Raw genomic sequence first — 23,638 nt, forward strand, 5'->3', positions numbered from 1 at the left:
TGTGCAGTTCTTGGTGGGCTCAGCCGGTCCTGGGGATGCTCAGGGCACCGCGGGGCTGGTGCTGTGCCCGGGGACAACCCGCTTGGTATCACACTGCTGCAAACACAGGTGCCGTGGCTTGGGTTTTGAGGAATGAGCTGGCAAAGTAGGAGATGGCCCTGGGGATTCGTCACAGCGTTTGCTGTGCCTCAAAAGCACGCGTGGTGGCTCTACCTTCTGTTACCCGAATCTTTCTTGGTGAGGTGAGAGTTGTTGTGCAGAGTTTCCTCTTTATATCCTCTTATGTCACGCTGCCCCGCCGGCTGAGTGCGCTCAAAATAGCTGCCAATCCCAGTAGGTTTCACTTCAAGGTCTCTATTCTTAGCTTGCTGGTTAGCTGAGCAAGCCGCGTTACTCAGTAGTCATGAGTTCAAGGACCGTAGGGTAAAGACTAGCAAACTTATGCCATGCAGGAGTTTTGTTTGCATTTCATGGCAGCTTTGAAGGGACGGCTTGGGCAGAGCCCTACTCAGCAGCCTCGTACTTGCATGCTCAAAAAGAGAGCCACGCTTATGTGAGTATGAAATAAGAGTTGCTGGAGCCGGTACATACTCCGGAGGAGGCAGACGGCTCAGGAGACGGGATGACTCAGTATGCGAGAGTCTGTTAAGTGGCCTTATTGCATCTGACCCATCTACGAGCAGCCTTATCAGATTTGTCTTACTGCTGCACTGATGACCAGATACGCGCCTGGCAGGAGCGAAGCAGAAGTGAATGTGGGATGCGGAGCGGTGGCTTCCCGGGAGCGGAACTAGCTGGATGTTCTCAGAGTGTTGCACCGAGGCTGAAGATATCTGCTGCGCTGGTGATGTTCAGCCCGTCCTGTAAGTGCCTTTCCCATCCCTGGGGGATTTTTTCCTTCCTTGCACGGCTGTGAATCCTGACTAGTCGGGTGGGCTGGGTAAAGGTGTACACGGGAGCATCCTTCTGTACGGCACATGGAAAACGTTTCACACGTGGGCCTGAACTGAAGCTCTAATCTGCGTCTGGTGGACACAGCCACCGCTCGGACAGGTTAAGGGCTTTGAGGTTTTGATTGCCTGTACGCAGGGGCCCAGCTCGGTGCCTACGTGGGAGCTTTCCGCAGCCTTGTAGCCACAGGAGGGGAGCAGACAGCATCAGTCCCAGTTGCACCAGCAAACACAAGACAGGCTCATCTGTTACCTGCTCTGCCTTTTCTGGCTGTTTCATTGGGAACTCACCATTTACCCGCCAGCTCTTGCTCAGATTTGATGAAGGTGCTGCTGAGATGGATGCAGAGGGACCCCTCGCTAGTCCTTCAGCAGGACTTAGCTATTTTTGAGAGTGCGTTTTGGGAGAGATCTTGTTTTCCAGACTACATTTAAATTCCTTTAACTTTTCCAGACTATTGTTGAAGCTGTCTGATGCCAGCTCTGCTGGGCTTAGATGGATTTCCACCCAGGGGCGGATCAGGCACAGCGTGCTGGGGTTAGGGCACGGGCAGGAGCAGCATCCTGCACCTGAGGGATTTATGGCACAGTAGAAACGAGCCTGTCCTGGAGGCGAAAGGTGCTGGCCGTGGCTTTTGCTGCGTGCTGGGAGGTGGTTGAGGCTCTGTACGTGGGGTTGCTGGGGAGTGAGTGTTGTGTACCAAGTTCGCATCCTGCCTACGCTGCGGGTAACGGTCACGTGCAGACGAGGCCTTTGTCCTGTGCCTGACTGCTTTTTTTAAAATTTATTTTTAGGTGCTCTCTGGCTTCCTCTTCCTCCTGCGCTGCGCTGCACTCCCTCTTTCTAACTCCCTCTTCTAGGATTGCTTTTTAAACAATCAGTTCCTCCTTAAACCCATTTTTGCAGGCCTTTGTCTGCGCTTGGGAGCTGGCCCAGTTTAGCATTAGCAGCTGCTGGCTCCTTCTGGGTAAGCAAGAACAAATAAAGGTTTACACTGAATGAATCATTTGAGCCTTATCTGTCTTTCAAATTCGGGACAGCTGTACAACTTCTGCGTGGAGTCTGCCTGGAGGGCACAGAGGCTCCTCGGTGAAAAACTTCTCCTGCCAGTGGCCGGGGCTTAATGGGTTTGTGCTGCTGATCCATGCACTGCCTCAGTGAATTCTTCTGTGTGCCTCTGAGCTTTATCCCACGCTTGGTTACGAAGCACGACTCTGGAATAACTCCCTTTCCTTGAAGACTTGCTCCACGCCGACTTTGCTATAGGCTCCTGTGGAAATTCAGCCTTTGGGATGCTTTGAGTGGTTTGATCACTGGGTGAAAATGGAGATGCTGGCTGCAGAGCATCACGGTGGGAACCACATCGTGGTGGGACCTGCGTAGTGGATAAGCTTTGAAGGCAGAGAGAGCATGGTTTGTGGGGAGTGAGCTGTTGGCATCCCCTTGGGCTCTCCGCTTAAGCAAAGGGACACGGCGGAGTGTCAACACTGCAGGAACCGTGGTGTGGCTTTGCTGGTTTAAGAGGCAGGATTTGTAGATAAGTAGCGTTAGTTGATTTAATAACAGGAATGTGGGAGAAGGGAGGGGAGCAGCAGATAAGCCTTGGGCTCGTGCCTGAAAAGTTTTAATCTGATACTAAGGTGGGGAGTTGCACCAGAGCTAATATTTTGCTGAGATGAATGGGACAGTTTTTTCTCCCTTCCTCCTGTTGTCCTCGTCTTCTGGCACTCTAGATTAGACTTGGTTTATCCTCTTTCTATGCAGAGAGGCAGCCTGTCTAACCGTCATGAAGGTCTCGCCAACAGATCTGGTGTTGTTTAGAGGTTCGGAGGAAGTGCTGGCGCACGGCAAGCCCTGCCCGCCCTCCTGCAGCCTAGTCCTTCTCCCAGCTCGCATCCTCCGGTCGTCAGAGCTCATCAGAAGAAGAAGCAGGCTTAGACACATGACGCAGTGGTGGCAGACTCCTCGTAGCTTCTTGCAATTTCCCTTTTTTTTTTTTTTTTTTTTTTTAAATTCCTCAGAGAATATGTGCCGCAGAGCCTGCCTGTCTCTCTGCACCGTCTGCAGATGCTGTAGGGAGGTTTTGGCTCTGCGGCTGGATAAACCATTTGCTTGTTACGATGCTGGGATCCACCACGCTCTCGCAAACTGGAGGTGTTGGTGGAGCTTCCTTCGTGCATTCGTAACCTGCCTTCCCAGTTTGTCTGATCCCACGCCCAAGGCCTTGTGATGAGACTAAGAGAGGGACATGGTGGCTTGGGTACTGTAAGGCATTGAGGACACCTTTGCAAGACAGAAATCCATCCTTTCCCATGGGCCAGGCCTTGGGAGGTGAAGATGGCTCTATCTTTTGCATGGTAGCAAGGGCAAACCTTGCTGTTGACTCGAGAAGAAGAATTAGGGGATTAAAGCGGACCTTGGCTCCTGAGTGCAAGGGCTCTTGGCACTTTGACTCCTCTATAGAAGATCCACAGGCTGTCCTGGCTGCTCCGAGCTGGGCTTGTAGCTCCTGCAGAGTGTATTGAGGTGTACAGAGGGCTGGGGTTGTCAGCAAGGTGTTCTCCTGCCTTGTCGGTGACTTCCCTAGGGCTCCCTGGAGCTGGGCTTGCTCTGAAGCAGTGATGGCCAAGGCTCTTGGGATGCTTGTAAGGTGATTTTAGGACTAAGGTAAGGTCCTGGGTGAGGAACCAAACAGGTGCTCATAACGGTGGTGGCAGAATAAGGTTGCGTGGTCGCAGAAGCTGTTTCCTTAGTTCTGCATGAGCTCTTTTCCTGCAAACCCTGATCAATAAACTGCATCCCTTTCTTCTCCGGAGCTTGGAGGCACCTGGCTGTGCTTGTGACCTGGTCTGGGAGCTGCAGGAGAGTGGGGAGATGCAGCACTGCGTATCTTGGGTTGGGAAGAATAACCCGGAGACCCTTTCCACCTTAAATACGGAATTTTGAAGGGGGTCTACAGGATGCTGAGATGAGACAGCCACGCTGTGTATGATGAGCTTGGCTATTACCTGTATCTTTGTCTGGCGTCGAGGTGGCACGTCAAGCTCGGTCATCGGCAGGAGGCTCCTCTTCTGTGCTTTGGTTTCCAGCACAGGATGGGCGACCCAGGGACTCGGTGGGAGAGGGGTCTTGAAATTGGGGTAGAGAGGCAAACATCGCTATTGCGAACACAAAGAGTGGCTCCCGGGACATGGGGAGGTCTTGCTCTGAGCCCAAAGAGCTGCATCATGGAGGAGGAGAGCACAAAGGTGGCACTCAGCACGTGGTGCCGGAGAAGGGAAAGCCAGGGCAGGGGGACACAGCAGCACCCACTCCTCAGCCAACACAGTTTCTTTTTAAAAATGTTTTTCGGTCTTTCTGAAAGCTTCCTATGCATGAGGCTGGCTCTGTAACCCGCCTGTCAGGCCCAGGCTGGGGCAGTTGGAGGCCAAACCCTTGGATCCACGCACGGAGAATTTCTGAGGGATGCCCCCAGCTAGCCACCACGAGCCTGTATCGATTATCGCTTCCCTTCTGGTCTGCCTGCCCATGTCAGGCAGACTCCGAGTGCCCCAGTGCAGGGGTAAGCAAACAGGGCTTGTACAGCCCTTACAAAGCTGGGGCTGGAACCTGCTTTTCTAGTATGACAGACCAGGTCGCAGCCACTCTGCCTCTTTAAAGCAAGTGTACTCAGAGAGGGTTTGGCTTTTCTGCCTATAACTAATTTTTTAGCCATTAGGTAGACGGGGCAAAAGTCCCTGCTGGATTTATGCAAGTGGCTCATTGCGGAGCTGTTGGAGGTGGGTTGCGTTGCGACGCCTTGTCTCGTGCGGCGGGTCCGTCCCTGGCCATGCACCGGATGCGACGGGCATGCGTGGATGCTGAATCCCCCCTTCCTCATCAGCTGCATGCTCCGTAAGGGGAGCAGGAGTAATTCACCTGGATTAAATCACAAGTCTCCTCTTCCCTTCCATCGTCAAGGCTCTGCCGTCGTAAACAGCTGCTTACTGGAGTAGGTAAGTGGAGGCAGCGCAGTCCTGCCAAGCCCTCGTGTCCACAAATGACTAAATCCTGCCTGAAAAGTCAAAGTATGAAAACATTATTTTTTGGTTTTGGCTGAGCCTCGTGGATTGCTGGGATCGAGCCATCTTGGCTGCCTGGCGGGATAGCAGAGCCGCCCCTCTGGATGCTGGCTGGGGCTCTGCCTACCTTGCAGCTGGCGGAGGAGGGTGGAGGAAGGCTGGTGCGGACATATCGGGGGGCAGGCGGGGGCCTGGGGTGCGGGGGGGTGTGCCTGGGGGCTGCCGCTGCCCCAGCAGTGCTCGGACCAGCCTTACAGCCCGGGATCAGCTAGCAGCACTCTTGCAAAAATTGTTGTGCCCGTTGGCAAAGTGTGTTGGCAGGAGGGCTGGAGAGGCGGTGCTGCGGCTGCAAGCCCTCGCAGTTCATAAATAACTGTGGGGGCTGGAGAGCCGGGCCGGTGTCTCGTAGAGGAGCTGTTGTGCCAGCCCCTGTGCAAATGCAGCACCTTGCCTGCGTTTTCTGGCTTTTAAGCTGGCTTTTCTTTCGTGTGCACTTCCATGGCGGGAGCCTGCATGCAGCTGGGGTTTCTGTGTGCTGCCCTCATTTGCTTGCTGCTCCGACATCCTGTGTTGGGACAGTGGCCGGTCGTCGCCTGCTTGCAGGCAGCCCTGCCTGTCTGGAGCTGGGTCAGGAGCCTTGTGAAACCATGTGGTGGGCCTGTCATCCCGTCACAGCCTGGCTGATCGACTCTGCTATCGGTTCTTAGGGAATAGGTGGATATGAGATGGGAGACGCTGATGTTTAATAGGGCACTGGTCTGGGAAAGGAGAGCTCTGAGCAGCTCCGTGCTAGAGACTCTTTGTGCATTTTGATGTCTGTTTAATATACGCTGGAGCAGGAGCCTAAGAGGGTGGAGAGCAGTCTGGTAGTAGCCCAGTCTAACTAGGTGTCCTGGCATGCTCCTGGGAGCGCAGATCTTGCTGCCCAAAACAACCAGCATGTCTCACCTCTGCAGTATAGGCTGCTGCGAGAGCAGGTGCCTGCAAACTCAGCGGTGTTGCATGTTGCATTGCTGAAAGACCCCTGGCTCTGGGCCCTGGCCCAGCAGAGACTCCTTCCTTCTCTGAACAGCGCAGCAGCTCATGGCCTGCTTGGTCTGATTGCATCTGTGCTGTGTTTTGAATGCAAGCAGTGGTGGACCAGGCAGTGCATAAGCCACTGTGCATCCCTGCCGCCTGACTTGCTTCTGCTTCCTATGCTCACATCTCCAGCTCCCTAGCCTTTCCCAGGTGTACCCCTCTTCTTCTCCACCCAGAATAGCCCTTGCAAAACTTGGTTTCCCAGCTGACCAGCAGAGATAACATAAAATGGATGTCTGCTCTCCTCCTCCATAAGCTCCAGCCCTTAGAGATGGTGCAGGGGTCCAGCTGCCTCAGCAAGTGAGACTTGGGACCCACAGGAGCTCAGCATCAGCCTGGACTCCTGCTGTCTGGCTAGGGCTGTAGGGACAGAGCTGAGGAGCCTGTGGTATGGGAGGTGAGAAATCATGATGGGGAGAGGAGGCAGGATGCTGGGAGCTGGCAGTGGCAAGGGGATGTCCAGCCTCCATCTCCCAGTGAAGAGGTAGGTGATGTTTGCTCTAACACAATTGGCTTGCTCATAGCATGATCTGATGTGATGCCTAACTGGGGGACACTCGTGCTTTTTCAAACCTCTTTAACTCGGCCAAATTTATAATCAAACTTTGCTTCAGAAGAGGTTAGGAGCCATGGTTTAGGTTGTCCATTTGCAGCTGGAGAGGACAAGTGTGCCTGTGCGTCAAAAGGGCAAGCTCAAAGCTGGACTCTGCCAGCTGGCCAGAGCTGGTGGTGGGAATGACCGTCCCTTTGTGTCTCATCTTCCTTGCTTGCTCCACAGGCATGGCTTGCAGGGGCTCAGGCAGCAGACTGTGGGCAGTCTGGGATTGCTGCTGGTGGAGATAGAGGTAGAACTTGGCTTCAAAGGCTGTATCTGCTCAGTGTGGGTCAAGCAGAGCAGCAGCAGGCCTGTGATGCTACACTGGATGCTCGTCTGCTCCCAAAGGCTCTTGGTGTCTGTTCCCTGCCTCCACAAAAGAAGCCCCCCTCCAAAGAGCAACCTCCATCACCACTTGCAGGACCTGACTCTTCTAAAAGACTCTGCAGTGTCTGGATGGAGATAAGGGTAGGGTTTAAGGCCAAAAATTAGGAGAATTTCCTGCTGCTAGATACGGAGCCTGGATAATGCCGATTTAGGGCTTTGACTCCCACCTGCAGCCTCCCTGGGCTCCTGGGGGAAGCTGACCTGATTCCCAGCTTGTTGGGCTCTCCCAGCTCGCACCCGCTGGCAGGGTCAGTGCCTCACTGGATCTATAGGTGGTTTGTGCGTATGGATCCCTGATTCTCAGTCTTCTGCATTCATGGCAGCCCAATTCCCAGGTACGCGGAGCCGCCGACATGCCGCATCCTCCCGCGGTAGGACAGAGCCTGGCAGCCGAGACACCCCTTCTGCGTGGCCAGGCTCAGTGGTGAGACGCTGGTATGCAAGATGTAAACTTAATACCAAAGTTTAGATTACAGCCCTGTGAAAAACATCAGCTCCCCTAAATGGAGCCCAGATGGTGGCGGATGCTGTGCAATGCATCGAAGCCGAGGGCCAGGAATTGCAGGAACCGTGTGAGCAAAGGGACCGGGGCTGTGGGGGAGGGAGAGGAAGGGAGGTAAGGTTACAGCTCATGTAGGCTGCAAGGCAGGCAGTTGGCCACTGCCGTCTGCATCAAGGGTCAATTCCTAAACCAGGCTGGTTAATCCACCTCGCCGCCTTAAAAACAACTTTGAACAACGAATGTCTCCCGAGTTGCATCACTGTAAATGCCGCATTTCCAAAGCTGAGGTTTCCCACAGCCCGTGACAGCTGAACTTGCGGGCATAAGAAGCCAAGGGCTCTTGGGCAAATTAGAGGAGACTGGGTAGATCCGAGGCAACAAATACACAAGCTGTGTTCGCTCAGGAGCTCTGCCAGAAGAGGAGTTTCCCAGCTTCCTCGTTTCGGCAGGTTCAGAGCTGCCGAGCTCAGGGAGAGGGTCGAGTGTGCGCAGGGAGCCTGGAGACTGAGCCGTGTCTTGGGTAACGTCGCGCACCCCAGCAGCCGGGTGATTGCATGGGCGAGCGCAGGCTACAGGGAGGCTGACCGTGACTCAATATCCTGGTGTTGTGAAAAAAGCAAATGTCCCGGGGCACTGCCGAGAGCACTGTCTGGAAGGCTCAGAGCCATCCTTCCCCCCGCTGTGCTGCAGGAGCCTCCGCTGCGGCTTGTTCTGGGTGTTTTGGAAAGGTACGAAGTGATTGAGAAGTGCCCACAGACACGTCTGGTAGGTCTGGACCCCATGGAGCCAGGCAGTGCCAGTGCGCGCACAGGAGACTGAGATGGAGGTCTCCAAATGATGCTGTGGTGATGTGAGGGCAAGTTATTTCCTTCCCAGGACAGGTGATGGCCTTGGACTGCAGCAGACAGACCTCGTCTCTGGGCCAGGACGGGTCCAGTGGTGAGGATGTGCTGGGAGGTTTCTCTGGAAGGTTTGTCCACGTTAGATGAACATTAGAAATGGCCGAGTTAATTGTCCCCTCTGTGAACTAGAGAGCTGGAGTGAGATGGTAAGAGATGAGGTGCTTACGTAGAAATTGGGGCTCTTCCTGAGGTCATTCTGTCAAGAGAAGTTGTGGGGAGATCCCAAACAAGTCCAGATGGGTCAGCGCTCCTCCGTTGGGACCCCACCATCCCTCCGTCCTCCCTGCTCTGCCCTTCCCACATCTCCCTCCCTTTCTCTCCCTGTAAGAGCTGCTGCATTTTTCACTGCCACCCGCTTGGGTGGTGAAAAAGGGACTGGGGCTGAGCTAGGGAGAGGGCAGGAGGGATGGAGAGGAGCAGGAGCGCTCCTGCGGGCCCCAGCACCGCTGCAGGCAGCCGAGGAGCCAAGGCCGGTGCGGGTACCGAGCTGCGGGGCCTGCGGGTAAGCTCACCCACGCGGCGTTTGCCTCGGAGGAAGGCCCACATCCATCGAGATAACAGTGTGTGCAGGAACAACACACCCCTCCCCTCGGAGATAAGTTTGTGTGCAGACACAGCCCGCAGATAAACACCCAGGAAGGCAAACATCCAAGTCGTACACCTGTATGGACACGGAGCACCTGCAAACACCCACCGCGCGGCTGTGCCCGTCCTCCCGGGATGGCACACCTGAGCCAGGCGGGTGCTCGGCACTCACTGGACCAGCACTGGCCCTGGTTCTGTGGTAGAAAATCACGTGTAGGGCTGTGCAGCGTCCCAAAATCTGGGGATGCTCAGGGAGAGAGAACAGGCGGAGTTTGGTGTCATCTGTGGGTTGAGCTGGCTGCAGCTTTCAAAGATGCTCAGAGCAACGTAGACCCCAAAGCGCTGTTACACCCCAGGTTTCGCATGCCTGGAGGATACTGTCATCTTTAGGCTGTGAATTCAGTTTTCTAGTAGCTCTTGGGTAGCCTCCGTTTGCAACATGGAGCCTTAAAAAGCTCCTTTAAATTGCGGGAAGGGTTTTTGTTAAACTCCTCGTGTCTCGGAGAAGTTGTGAAATTGGCACAAATGAAACTGTCCCTGGCACGGCCTCGCTGCAGAGGGAATGCTTTGTGGGGGATTTCAACACACGTTTCGGGGACCCTGCTTTCTGACTCCTGTAAAGGGAGCTGAACCGGTCATCTGGGCTCCACTTAGATTCAGAGGAGAGCAGATCCGTGCAGCCGACAGAGCTGCCACTCGCTTCTTGGGAGCGGCATGCATCTGGTTTAACTCCGCGAGTTTTAGGTGTCTGCAGCGATGGCATTTACGTCTGAGCCTGAACCACACGTTGCCACGCTCTGGGCAGGCAGAAGAGCTGCTGGGGCAGACAAACCGCACCGTTTTAGAATGTCCATGATGGGATTATTGCTGGTGCCTCTGCAGCCAGCTCAGCCATCTGCACTGAAATGTCGACTCTGGCAGATGAATCACAGCTGTAGCTGGTGGATTTGGATCTCACCCTGAAGTCGGACTCCAGAGTTTTATTTTTCAGGACTGACTGGGAAATAGTGAGGGCACCGTCATGTGTATCCCAGATGAGATAAGCGGGGCTGGGGAGTTCTGGTGATGGTCAGCCCTGCATGTGCTCTCTGCAGACACCTCCCAGCGTATCCTGCAGGGGCCGTTTCTGCAACATTTCTGAGTCTCTCAGTGGAAGTTTAGTGGCAAAATGACTACTGAGACCATGAAAAACTATGGTTTGGTGCAAGTTGTGCTGTTTTAGGAGCAGGGAAACCAACAGGCCAACAGCTGTTACAGCGTGTGACTTGTGAAATGCAACGATGCAAGTGTACAACTGCAGTTTACGGGACAACCTGAAGGACAAGCTCGCAGGTGTCACGAGCCCTCTGCTCATCTCCGATATGGTTAGGAGTACTTCATGAGCAGGCTTAGAGATGCTGAACAGTTGCAGGTAAAGGCACTGCGGAAAAAGATCCCCGATGCCCCCAGCCTGCCATGCTAATTGTAGGGGCTCTTGAGACATGCTTTGGCGCTTCGATTGCACCATGCAGTTACTCTGATTAAAATAAATAACCAGTAGTGGGTTGTAACCAAGCAGGGGGTGGTGGTTCTGTGTCTCATCTGTCACCGAGAGGGCTTGCTGCAATGCACCCCCCATTCTGGGGCGAGCAGCAACCTGAGGAACCCTGTACTGACAGGTGGGGGCCTTGCAGAGAGTTGGGGAGCTAGACATCAGCTCTGTTCTTCTTGTTATCTTTGTTTGTAAATACTGCAGGTGAATGTTAACCTTCTTCCTTGGGAGTATAAACTAGTCTTTAGACTTTGAAGACTAGGAGCACTGTGTTGGTGGTCTGTAGCTGCAAAGTGCTCCTGATGTAGATGCAACCGAGCAATAAAGATGTGCCTGCAGCTTGTCTCTACTGGGCATCCTTTGCCCTCTGTCTCCCTACGTGTGCAGGACTGTGTGTACTTCTTGCTGGTTTTGCTAGTAGAGGTTTATTTGTCATGGATCAACAGCATCCATATCCGTGAGCAGGAACTGAGCTGTCAGGAGAGAGATGATGCTGGTCTTGCTCAGGCAATGCCATGGTGGCTGTGCTTGAGTCCTTGAAAATAACTGAACAGGGTTGAAGGCTCCACTGAGTCTGTGCTTCTTGAGTGATGCCAAGAAGCATCAAGTAGGAGTAAGGAGATGTCATCGCCTCTGTAGCTCATGACTCTTTGAGTGGTCTTAGTACAGTGCTGGCCACAGCATTACCTACTTCAGAAAGGGCAGTGACTCAATGGAAAAGACTCAAAACTACAAAAATGTAGGATCTGCCTTGCAGGGAGAGATGACGATGAAGCTCGGGCTGGTTATCTCGGCAAAGGAGACTCAAGGCATCAGCTCCTTTGGCTGATGGACCAAAACGATGTGTTGGAGGCAGAGGTTAGCTTGTGGTTTCTGTGTTGGCCCTGTCCATCTTATGTGAACAATCCTAGCAATGCCACATCTGATCTCTCCTTGTGTCAGATCATAGCAGAATGGAGTCCCCGGAGAAATGTCTGGAGTCTGCTCCTTCCCTGGCCAAATATCTACAAGTCTCGTTTGTGGTTCCTGTCAGTTTTATTGGCTGCCATTTTTTGTTTGTGTTTTGAGGTGTGGATTTGTAACAGTGATGATGACGAACCCTTGAACGATCTGTCAAGATCAAGGAACTGGGAGGATTTTTATTTTTTTTTCCTTGGTGGGACCTTGCTGTCAGGGTTGGATGTCTTGTTGGGTCTAGCTTACTCATGAGTAACTGTGCTGGTTGGGTGGAGGTTCGCTCTCTCTTCTGTAGGAGCCCAGACTGGATGATAGCCTGTGACGGCGATGGGAACAAGTGATAGCGCTTGGCTGCTTCCCTGCTGGCGGGGTTGGGATGCTGGCACGGAGAGGCCGTTTCACACCACGCGGACGTGTCTGGGACAATGTGCCAAGCGAGCAAAGAAGGTGGAGGGTGTGACTGAGGAGAAGCCTGGGAGGGGTGCAGGGTGTAGGATGGGGTGCTGGCACATCTGGAGGTGGGACAGAGAAACTTGCAGAAGGATTTGTGGGCTAGGCCTGGTTTGAGCTTGGGTGTGTGCTGTATCTGCACAAATCTGCATGTCCTCCCTTCTGCCATCTTATCTTCTGGCTCGGTGGGGGAGGCCTCCCAACAGTGCTGCCTGCTGGAGGAGATCCTTGCAAAACCCCATGGCTTTCCCCTCTGTCCATGTGGTTTCCATGTTCATCTGCTCGCAGCAGCTCTTGCGCATTCCTGACCCTGGGAATGAGAGACAAGACTTTGCCAGAGCTCACCCACCTACTGACCAGTGTGATACCGACAGCCCAGTTCAGAAGAGAGGTTCCCAGTTACATGCTGCTGGTTGCTTTTCTGATGTACTTAGCATTAGCATACAGATCTCCCAGTTAGCGAGATAGGGATACCCCAAATGAAGATCTCACAGCAGGCTCTAGGATGAGCAAAGCTCCCTAAGTGGCATCTCATTACAAAACCTGGTGGTTTTATTTTGCCAGAATACCTAAATTAATGGCAGAAAGGCTATGACTTACATGACTTTGAGGCCCAGGTTTGGTCACGGGTGAATAGTTTCCAGCAGATTTGTGTTGTAGGAAGCCATTTGACATGTTGTCTTCAAGAGTCTCAATTGAAGAATGCGATGAAATTGCCGTGGCTGGAAGGTGGCTGATGTGGGAAGCAGGAGACCTGGGTGAGAGCAGCACGCGGCACCGCACGGTGCCTACGGTCGCAGGCAGGGGACGGTGGTGTCTTAGTGAAAGCGTTTGCAGCTCCTCCATGTCTAGAAATTCTTATTTCACTGAGTAAGAAAGGGGTTAGGAACTTTATGGCAGGGAATAGAAATCACGACCCAAAGGCCTGGCTGGGAGTTGTGGTTTTCATGCAGAAAAAAAATGCTGTATGAGGCAAAGACTAAGAAGGGAATCGGATTTGGGGCTGGGGTCGGTGGATTTAAGCCTGGAGCGGGGCAGGGGGGTTGCAGGAAGGTTTTGTGCAGCTCAGGTCTGTCTGTGCTGCTGGATGCACCCGCTCCTGGGTCAGGCTTCAGCTCTGGCAGGGCTTTGCTCAAGGGGGAGGCCAAACAGCTGGGAGAGGAGGTGAAGCTGGCAGAAATCAGGCCTGCAGGAGCTGATTTATCTGGGAAGATTAAAATACTTTTTATCTAGCTGAAATAATGGCCTCCATCTAGGCTGTGCAAGGCAGCGGCTGTGCTTGCTCGCTGTTAGCTCCAGATCCCTGCCGCTCGCTGCAGGAGAGTCTCCTGCTGCACCTCTGCCAAATCAGGAATTTACCCAGGCATTGCTCCATGTCTGTCTGCAGCAGAGACAAGGATCGGTAAAAGCAGCCGCAGCACTTCCAGAGCCAGTCCCTCCTTCCCTTTTGGGTGCTCGCTGACCCACATGTGCAGGCTCGCCGGAGCCGAGCGAGCTGGCTGCTCCCTGAGCCTGTCCCTGGGCTCCCAGCTTGCCAGTTTTTTTTTCTCCAGCAGCAGCCACATGCCCTTTCACAGCCCACACAGTTTTTCTTGGGTTGCAGGAGCCCTGGCAGCAGGATATCAGAGCAGACTTCCCTGCCAGGGCTCTGAGGGTGGATAGACCAGCTTTTCTCCTTCCCTTATCATCTTAAGCTTCGGGAGCGGGGAAGCCGCTGCACAGCTGCCGAGCCGCGGAAGAGCTTTTTGGTTTTGGCAGCAAAGGGAGAACATCAAGAGTTGCAATGGCTGCAGAGGGACCACCTAAGAGAGCATGGGAGGTTGGCAGCAAACACGACTGAGCAAAGAAATGGCAAACTGATGTTGAAACTCCTGGAAAGGGGAGAGTTGTTGCTGTAGAGGGGGTGGAAAATAATATGGAAGCACAGGAATGGCTTGCCACTAGATGGAGCGAATGGTCTTGTGGGGAGTTATCTTCAGCCTCTGGCAAGTTCAGTCCAGGACTTTCGCTGTGGGAATAGGTCCTTTCTTCCTCAAACTCCTGGGTTTGACTTTGGGGAGCTGAGTTGAGCTGGCCGGCAGCGTCTCCTCCAGCACTGCTGAGGTGTGTGGTGTGGTGGCCCAGGCTGTCACCACCCGTTGGATGTAGAGCAGAAGAGTCACCTCCAGCTATTGCAGGCACAGAAATTGAATCCTTGAGCTTTCGAAGCCCATGTCCAGCAGAAGCTGAGTTCGGGACTCTTCAGAGTGAGAGTTTCCACGTGCGAGTACGGAAGGTGCAAGAGTCACGCAGTAAAGGGACATCTTTTCCAGCCTTGATGGGGGGAGCAGCAGAGCTGGTCCTCCTGGGGCTTTGGGCACGGGCAGAGGCCTTTTGGGAAAGCACCTGTGCAAGAGCTGGAAACGGTGCCCTTGTGAGGTGTGCGGAGTCACAGCAGGACCTTGCAGAGGAGCTGGCTGCTGAGCTCTAGAGCTGCGGTGCCGGCTCCGCTGGCCCCACGGCCATCCCTGGGGAGCTGATGACCTGCAGCAGGGGACCCTCACGTCCGCTCCTGTTCTCCCACCTCTTGCTGTTGGCAGAGGAGGCTGCAGACCCTGGCAGGAACGATGCAGTGCTGCAAAAGGAGATCGACGTAGGAAAACCTTGGGCTGTCCCTCTCCGGTGCCGGCTGGGAGCGTAAGGAATCCCTGCAGCAGCAGCTCCCCGGTGACGCAAGCGCCGGCGCGGTGGCCCCGTCGGGGTGAGATGCAGCTCTCTTCCCACCGCCCGCACACCAGGGGAGGGGTGAGCTACAGCAACAAAAATGCACCCTTCCACTTGGGTGACTGCTCCCAGTTAGAGATGAAAACATTTGTTCCTGAAATTGGAGTCATTCCTGGGATTGCAACACCCAGGCTGTGTTTCCAATTAATCTGCTGAAGTCGTCATGCATTTCCAAGTGCATTGGCTCAGCAGAGAGAAATCTGGCATTGCCTTCGCACTGAAATGCCAGCCGAGATGTGCACGGTATTAAATGAGGAGAGAATGGCCCCGGCAGGCTGGCCCACCAGCACCTGGCATGGGATGGCGAAGGGGCGCCGGGCAGCTCCGGTACGGCAGAGGGGATGCGGCAGAGGGCAGAGCAGCCGCCTCCTGGGAATGAAAACGCTTGAAATAGTTGTTGAATTACTGTCGGGTTTTTCCTGACTGGTTTCCTTCTGTTTCTGGGTGTGTGTTTTGTTTTGGGGAGAAGGGGAGGGGGTGAAGTGAGTTATGCTTGGTCTATTCGCTGCGTCTGCAGGAGTGTATTTACAGCCTCGCTGCCTTGGTGGTGATGAGTGGGCGATGTTTGCCGTGCGTTGGGGATGATGGTGTGACCTCTCAACCCCAGCCTCCTCCCAGGCTCTCCCGCAGGGTGCTTCTGCCCCCGGCGAAGCGGGCGAAGGCTGGAAGCCTGAGGCTGTTTTGTTTGGGAGTTGAGTGATCCCTTAAGCAATGCCTGCGGTGCTGCGCGTCGGTCAGCATCTGGGCGCCTGCGGGGCGAGGGGCGAGCATTGCCGGCTGCGGCTCCTGCTTGCCGAGTCCGGAGCGTGGTGGCCTGCAGAGCCGGCTTGGTGTTGGATGGTGGGTCCTCTGGTGCATCTCCATGTTAGGCACCTCTCCAGGGAGCTGCTGGAAGGACAGACATGCCCTTGCCGATGGTTTTTTATTCTCTCCTAGGGCTGCTTTTGCAGAAGCCAGGGTTCCCGCCTGGAGCTGGAAGTGACCCGACACATTCCTCTCATCTCCCGTGTGATTTTCTGAGAAATGAAATTGGATCTAGAGCCCAGTCCCAGCTGGGTGGGAGCGGCCCAGTGCGTTAGCACAAACACTCATGGAAAGGCCGAGCTGGTGTAGAAATCTTCCCTTTCCAAGAATGAGGTTCAGGCTGAGGCCCCCCTCCCTCCGGAGTCAGCAGGGATGACGGACGGGAGCGGGGAAGGGGGGACCGGGAAGCTCAGCAGGTCTCCTGTCACTGAGGTCACCGGTGGCTTTTCCCTTTAGGGGGAAGCATGCAAACTGCTTTTGCAAAAGGAGCAGGCAAACTGCTTTTACCTGTTGGGAACCGGAGCTGGGATGGAGAGTCCGGCTGCCTCTGGCTCCCCGCTCTGCGCAGCCCCTCTCCCCTTGCCGTAGGGATGGCGTTACCCGCTTTCTTGCAGCAATGCCTCATTTAGAGCTGGAAAGTGTTAAGTGAGGACGGTGACAAGACCACTCCCAAATTGGATCACGCTTGCTTTCCCATCTGCGAGGGCAGCACCGGGGCAGTATGTTCTTCGGTGGGAGTGTCGTGCAAGCCTGTGCACCCTTCTCGGAGGCCAGCGCAGGCAGGCGGCCTGCGGCAGATGCGTAAAAGCCTGAAAAAAACCCCAGGGAAGCGAGGAGAGGAGGGGGAAGGCAAGTTTACCACTGGTGTTTAATGCCGCAGTGCGTCAGTTTAACGAATACTCTTAAGGATGTTGTGCTAACTTCCCGAGTTACTTGCTCCAGAAATAGAGCTTTCCTATGTGTCTCTATTAGAGTAAGTCTCTGTTGCATAGATTTTTAGCAGTGAGGATGTAATCTTTCTATATTTGCTTGCAGGACAATAATACTGATGCTTTCTATTTTTAACACATCAGCGGGACAAAAATGCACTTGGGAATCTTCAGGGACCGGAGCAGCTCTGCTCGTAGTGCTGCCTGCACGGCCGGGCTTCGGGAGCGACGCCAGCAGCTCAGCGAGCAGCGCGGGCTTTGAGAGTGCCTGGCCCCGCTTTTCGGCAGGTAAAGAGAGGCCAGGCTGCAGAGGGCTGGTCTCCCTGCTCCAGTGGGATCAGCGAAGCCCGTGCTCTGGGGTCGCAGGGCTGGGTGGTGGTGGGGAGGAGCAGGGATGTGTGGCATCGTCCGTCCTTCTCTTCCTCCTGTTTCTCTCCCTGCTGTGGCCCTTCAAGGCTGCGGAGGTGGAAGGGTTTGTGGGTCCGGCTGTGTTGCTGACTCTGTGATGCTCGTTTGGGTGGTGCCAGTCCTGAAATCCCAGCTCAGGTCCTAAAAGCATCTCAAGCCTTTTATATATATATTTTTTGTTTGGTTTTTTGTTTGTTTGTTTTAAGAAAAGCGGTTTCTGTCACCACCTTGATCGTGAAAAAGGGCTGCAAGCGATAACCTGCGAAGCCCTCCAAAACAGGAGGTGAATAACAAAACTGGCACTGACTTGAGTTGCAATCCCACGTTTGGGGACTGATTCATAACTTTGAGTGGTTCTGCCCTGGCCAGGTCCTTCTGCCACCCTCATCTGCTGAAGCTGCCGTCAGCAGCCGTCCTCCGGCAGGACGGGCTTGCATTGGTCCTTGCAGGGTTTTGCAGCTGCTGACGTGCGTGCTGGAGGAGCCTGAACACGTGCACCTCCCATTTGGAGGAGAAAATAGGAATTTAGGGTGGAACTTGCTCCCTGGGGGCTTTGTTTCACCCTCCGGGCTGGGTCCAGAGAAAGTGTCTTCTGTCTTGTTTTGGTTTTTTTTTTTCCCCTGCAGTGGAAAATCCCACCAGTCTCCCAAGTGGATTTTATCGCTGTGTTTGCGCCTGTTGCAAAGACTCTGGTTTCCAGCCCCTCTGCGGGACCGCGCACAGTGATCGCCGTGTTTCCACGGCAGCTGGTGGCTGCCAGTGGATTTCAGATTAAATCCGAGACCTGGCCATTGTGCCTGAGGCTCCTGGGTGAAGGTGGAGTCTGTGCCTGCAGCTATCCCTCTGGACAGGCCAGCAGGTTTGCGTTTCAGGGCTGGCCCTTTGGGGCAAAGAGGCAATTTTGGTTTTGCTGTCCCGGGTGTGCAGCTGCGCGGGGCTCGGCCCCGGGCTGGGACAATGGCAGGAAGCCGGGAGCTGCGCGCAGCTCCTTGCCGCTGGCCAGACACCGCATCCTTGCGGAGCCGAGGCTGCCTCCGCCGCCGCTCCTCCCTTGCTATTTCCATCGCATTGTCCGGAGGAGAGGAAGGATGTTTCCAGCCTTCTTCCTTTTTGCCTCAAAGGGATGTGGGGTGGGCGGGGAGGGGAGAGGATTTTTCTCGCTGGCAGTTGTGCAATAGGCACAATTACTGCTATTCGAAGCACCGTCCCGCTCCGCCCAGATCAAGGGGGTGATGCATCTTGGCCTGAGACATCCCCGAGGTCTCCCCTCCTCTGCACAGTCTTGGCGGTGGAGATGCATCTCATCCCGTGTCCCCACTGGCAGCCAGTGGGCTCAGGCGTGTCCTCCTGTGCAAGGCGGGGGCTCGGAGATCCGTCGGAGGAGATGTTTCTGCAACGTGGCTTTTAACTGACACGCAGATGTGGCCGGACTCGTGGTGCTCAGCAATGCCGGAGGAGATGCTGCTGCCCCCACATCCCTTATTCCCAGCAGTGGGGTGAGGCTGTTGTGAGGTTGCTGGCGCTCAACGTAAGATATTTTGGGAAGGCAAAGTGGGATGGTAATGTTATAAATACCCTGAGCGCCGCGTCGCGGTGGGGACGTGTGCGTGGAAGTGTCATGGTGGGGCTGCAGGGGGTGGGAGGATAATCCCTGGCCCCTCGGCGGGGATGGTTTCAGGTGCCTCTGAAAGCGTTAGAAGAAGTGTGCGGTGGGGAAAAGGAATGGGGAAGGTCACCTCTTGCTTTGTGATGAAGAAATATGGCCGTGAAAGGGGGTTCTGGCTTTTTTGGGGATGTTTTTAGTTCTTCATCTTGTGAACAGGGCTCTGATGATGACCAAGAAGTGCTGCCAAGTCCCTCCTGTGTTTCTGCACAGCTCCAACTGCTGTGGCCGTGCAAAGTCAAGGCTCCTCGCTGCGCCAGAGAAGGCCAGGCTCCCATGTGCCAGGAAGTGAAAGCAGAAGTAATTAAGATGGGAAATGATCTTAATTTGCTCTGGCTAAATCCCTTTAGCACCAGTAAACCCCAAACATTTGAAGCAAAGATCTTGGTCAGAGTGCAGCCACACCTCTCCCGTCGTTCAGAGGTGGAGAAATCGCCCGTGACGCATCTCTGAGGGTTTGACGGTATGGGAGAGTTTTACCAGTTTTACTGGGGTGATTGTCGCTTCCTGGTAGCAGCCAAACTGGGAAAAGCCCGTCTCTTGCTGAATTGGATCCCAGCTCAGCTGGGATCATCTTGGGACAGCCAGAAGAGTCCAAATTCACATCTCACGTGTGCTGGTGTTGAGTCTGTCCTGGGACAGCCCCAGGACTTAGCAGCACTGCTGATTTTTCCATAGGGGAGCAGAAAGCTTTAAGGATCCCTTCTGGCTTTTTTTTTCTTTGCTTGTCCCAAAGTGGATCGGGACGCAGCGTGGCTGTTTTGTCCTCCTCGAACAGGATCCGCTGTGCGTGGTACCCCTCACGTGCCGTTCTCAGGGACGCCCTCCATACTCCGCTTTGGAGCCGCCGAACATTTCTGACAAAGCCCAGGGTCAGGGCCAGCCTGCATAACCTGCCAGGAATACCGGGAGCTCCTGGATTTTGCTACTGAGAGGAGGTGTCCGGCAGTGCCAGGGCGATGGAGCAATTACTTGGCGGCCGTCAGAGCCAGCTCTTTGCATTAGCGAAAAACGCGAATGATCTGCAGGCTTGTGAAAGTACTGTTCGTCCCCCGGCAGTCGGGGTAACGACCTCGCCTGCGTGTCCTCGACGGTTTAAGCCTTCCTGATGTTTTGGCCATGCGTGTCCTGTTGTGTGTGTTGGCGTTGTCCGCTCTGCAGCGGGGGGTACGTGAGGGAGGAGAGGTTGCATGGAAGGAGGAGGAGATGCGTAATTCGGTTGTCTCTTCCTCCGTGGTGTTGTGGTTGTAGGGAGGCTGTGAGCGTGGAGAACGCAGCAGAATAGCAATTCTTCTGTAAACCAGCTTAGAAATGATGCTGGAGGAGCTGATGCAGTAAAATACCACTTTAGGCTGGGGCAGAGGTTTTTCCCCGTTTTTTTTAAATATGAGCAAGCTGGGGTGTGAGGTTCGTTATGGCCTATCTTACTGCATGTTCCCGTTTGCAAAGCAGAGAGGGTCTTGTGTTCGTCTCCGGCAGCTGCCACGGCGAAGGGAGGTGGAGTGGGCACATGCGGGAGCGGGAGGAGGGCTGGCATCGTGGACCGGCCTCTCTGCTCTGCCGTGGCTTTTGCTTCCCCAACAAAGACCTTGGTGTTTCCACCTGCTGCTGCGTGGGGCCTGGGTGCCAGCAACCTGCCCGAGCCCACGCAAAGCCTCCCTGTTTATTTTGTCTAAAAGCAATATCCCCCAAATGGGGGTGGAGGGGAGGAATACCCACTCTGGCTTAATTGCATTTAATGAGTCTGATGGGCTGCCAGCAAGCCGAGGGCTTTGCCAGCGTTCGTACTTGCCCGTGAGAACTGCAAGGGTGTGGTGCGTGGCCGCGCCTGGCTTTGCAACTGCTGGGAGGAAAGATCTGAGAGCTCCCGCCACCCTTCGCCCCGGTCGTTGTGCCGCTCGCCCGATGCCATCAGCCCAGCCCACGTTGCAGAGCTGAGCTTTACGGGCGCTTTGACCCCCAAGGACTCAGAGGGACACAATGACATCTATAGGTGAGCGTGCCAAATGGATGGGAAATATCCCTTGCAGATGTTACAGATGGGTTTGTATTAGATGCGCCATGAGCATCCTTTCTTCTGGAGCTGGGTCTAGTTCAGCTCTGCAGGGTGCACCCAGCCAGGCGCTGTTGTGTGTTTGATTGTCAAGTGAGCTTTAGGGTCCCGGATGGGTATGTGATTTTGCTGAGTTGACACCAGGTCTGATCTTGAGAGGTGCTGAGGGCTCAAATCCCAACACGTGCACTGATTCCTCGGTGTCTGAGGTTAACACTGCTGCGCTGGGCTCACCGGGGGTTGGTTTGTTTATATATTTTCCTTTTTTTCCCCCATGCTTGAGCGGCTCAGCGGCAGGATTAACCCTGCTTTCTGGGTTAAACACCCTGGGCAGTGTTGCTACATGAGTGCGGAGCGCACACACCCCACCGCACCCTCCGTCCCTGCCAGGCACTTTGGCTGCCTCGGGGCACGCGTGTTCTGCAGCCGTCAGCTGGGAGCCGGCCTGCGTCGTCCTCCTCTGAGGTTTCTCCCTGCCGACTGCTGTTTGCTCCTGCTTTTCCCCGGGCAGGCTCCGGCTGCATGTAGGACACCGGGTCCTCCTTGCATTTCTTCACCCCCAGCTCTCACGGAGACCCAGAAATCCTGCCTGATGACTTGGCCATGCCGTTTCTTGTAGCTTTTCCAGCCCTGGTGGCATTCCCCGGCTTCAGCATCGTGGATCTCTTCTCAGCGTCTCCCCCAGCTGCTTGCATGCACCAGCGCTAACCCAGATTTACCCCCCAGGGCGGCTGTCACTGGTGTCCCCATGGTGTGGCAGAAGGGCTTGTTGGATCCAGGCATGTTTTAGTCTCCTTTGCATTAAGGATTTGACGCCTGCACCTTGCCCAGCTGCAGAGATGCCAACTTTGAGCCAAAGGTTGTGCTTTCCTGGCTTCTCTGTGAGCACCCAGGTATGGGAGGCAGTGCCAGACAGCCCCACAGTGAAGAATACCAGAAGTGTATTTGTGCAGGAAACTGAAAATGTTGCAGCTTCCTTCCTCTGACAGAAATAGCTCTCGCCCTAAAACCCGAGTCTCCGCTCTGCATGCTGGTGATCTCCAGCGCTGGCTGGAGGGGATGCTGAGACGGGGCGGGCAGTGGTCGGGGACCGCCACGTGCTGTCCTCTGGCCTCACAGGGCAAAGCTGGGTGTCCCCAGCTTTGAAAGCCTCCTTGCTCAAACACCTGATGGTCAGCCCTGGAGCAAGGTTTGGGGTGAACTCCAGTTGTGCCCTTGCTGATGGTGGTTGAGCAGTCTGTAGATCTGCATGGGGAATTTTGTTTGTGCCTCTTTCCCTGGGATGCATCTTGTTCCCATAAGAGCTGGGGCTGCCGGTGTTTCTCCCAGCTCCTTGTTCTCCTGCTCTCTGCATTGTTGGGCCTGAGTTGTTTTGGGGTTTTTTTTTAATTTTATTTTTATGACCAAATCTGCCTTCCAGCGCAGCCTTGGACCTCGGCCAGCGTTTGCCAAAGGGATTTCCTTCTCTGCAGCACACAGAGAGGCTCCAATTAATGGGCAGGTCCCCTCGAGTAGTCACGCGCTGAGAGTGAGTATTGTGGGAGTCCAGCTTTTTGTCTCGGCACTTCCAGATCAAGCAAGAGACCACTTCGGAGCCCTGAGCTCTTCCCCGGGGCTTATGAGTCAAGCTGGGCTCTTGCTGTGTTGCACGCAGCAATTAAAAAAGATAAATATGTAGGCTGAGCTGTAGCGCTGGTGACAGCAGCCCCCGTGCAGTGGTGACCCTTCGCAGGCGGCGCGAGGCAAAGCAGGTTGTAGGTTTGAGCCAAGGGGATGAAGGCATTGCTCCGTGCCATGCCAGGATGCTCCGAACAGCAGCTTCGTGCGTGCAGGGGGTGACAGCAGCGAGGACCCCTCTGTGGCGGCCCCCGGATGGGCTGCGGGCAGCAGCGTGGTGCAGGGCAGAGGTGCTGACGAACCCATCGGCATGCTGTTCAAACCGGTTGGGAACGCTCTCCTCCGCTTATGCAAACGGCTGGTAATTGAGGAGAGGTTCATATAATCGTTTGATCTCTCCTCTGCTTCCCTTGGCACGGAGGCTGCATCCTCTCGTGCTGATGTAATCAAACCCGGCACGGGAAGACGAGGCGTCCTGCGCTGAGAGGTTGCTCGCTAGCTTCCTGGGAGCGCTTGGCTGCGTCCGCGGGGCTGCTGCGGGGCTCTGCCTCTGTTGGCATCTACCTGCTTGGAGAACAGAGACCCGGAGGAGCTTATCTTGCCAGGACCAGCGCTAAAGCCTCTCTCCAAAAAAGATCTGTGTTGGCAGTAGGCAGGGAGATGATGCTGAGGCTCTAGACTGGACTGTTGCCTCTTGCCAGAAGCCTGGTCGAGGGAGAAGATGAAGCTGTTAGAAGACACCAGGCTGTTCCAGTTCAGGCAGAGCGGGGGGACTTGCTTGCCTGGAGATGCTGCCTGTCATCCGCATTCGTCTTTGCCTGTGGGCCTTGGCAGTATTTAAGGTTTCAGGAGCACACTGCAAACCCTCGCCCCTTCTCCGGCTGCTCCTGTAGCTGCGTCCGCAAGGAGAGGACATGGGCGGTGAAGATGCGTAGCAGCCCTCCGCGGGGTGCCTTTGCAGGGCTGACGGGGCCAGAGGAGCGGTGGAGCTCAGCGTCAGCCCGCTGCGGAGAAAGGCTTCGGGGGAGGACCAGGAGGAACGGCACTGCCTCTCCCTCGTGTGACTCGGGATAGCATGATGTGCGGGGCTACGCTGACCCGCCGCTGGTGGCTCTCAAGCAGGGAGTAGCCGGCAGACCCTGTCTGGGCTCTGCGACCAGGTGAGGGTGGTCGGAGGGGAAGGAATCCAACGGAGTGGGCTGCGCTATGGGGGATGTTTCCCTTCTGGGAGGGGAGGACTTTTCCTGAATCTCGGGAGTTTCCCTGAGCAGAAGCTGCCTACGCTGTTGTGGGGAGCACGAGGCACCGCCAGGCAACCTTGGCTTTCCTTCAACAGAGCCCTTTGGTCACGAATTTTCCTCTGTTTCGGAGGAAATGGCGGTTGTTGCGAGGTTTCCTGG

General features: G+C 55.0%; 1 protein-coding gene across 1 annotated transcript in view; it reads left to right on the forward strand.

Moving 5' to 3' along the window:
* Nucleotides 1-697: 697 nt before the first annotated feature.
* HDAC7 (histone deacetylase 7) overlaps nucleotides 698-23,638 on the forward strand; it is a 48,252-nt gene continuing 25,311 nt past the window's right edge. Inside the window, exon 1 of the mRNA XM_050914090.1 lies at nucleotides 698-863. Coding sequence (XP_050770047.1) covers nucleotides 761-863 — 103 coding nt within the window. The 5' untranslated portion in view covers nucleotides 698-760. The remainder of the gene's footprint in view (nucleotides 864-23,638) is intronic.

Source organism: Gymnogyps californianus, unplaced genomic scaffold (genome assembly GCF_018139145.2).
Source record: "Gymnogyps californianus isolate 813 unplaced genomic scaffold, ASM1813914v2 HiC_scaffold_32, whole genome shotgun sequence".
NCBI lineage: Eukaryota > Metazoa > Chordata > Aves > Accipitriformes > Cathartidae > Gymnogyps > Gymnogyps californianus.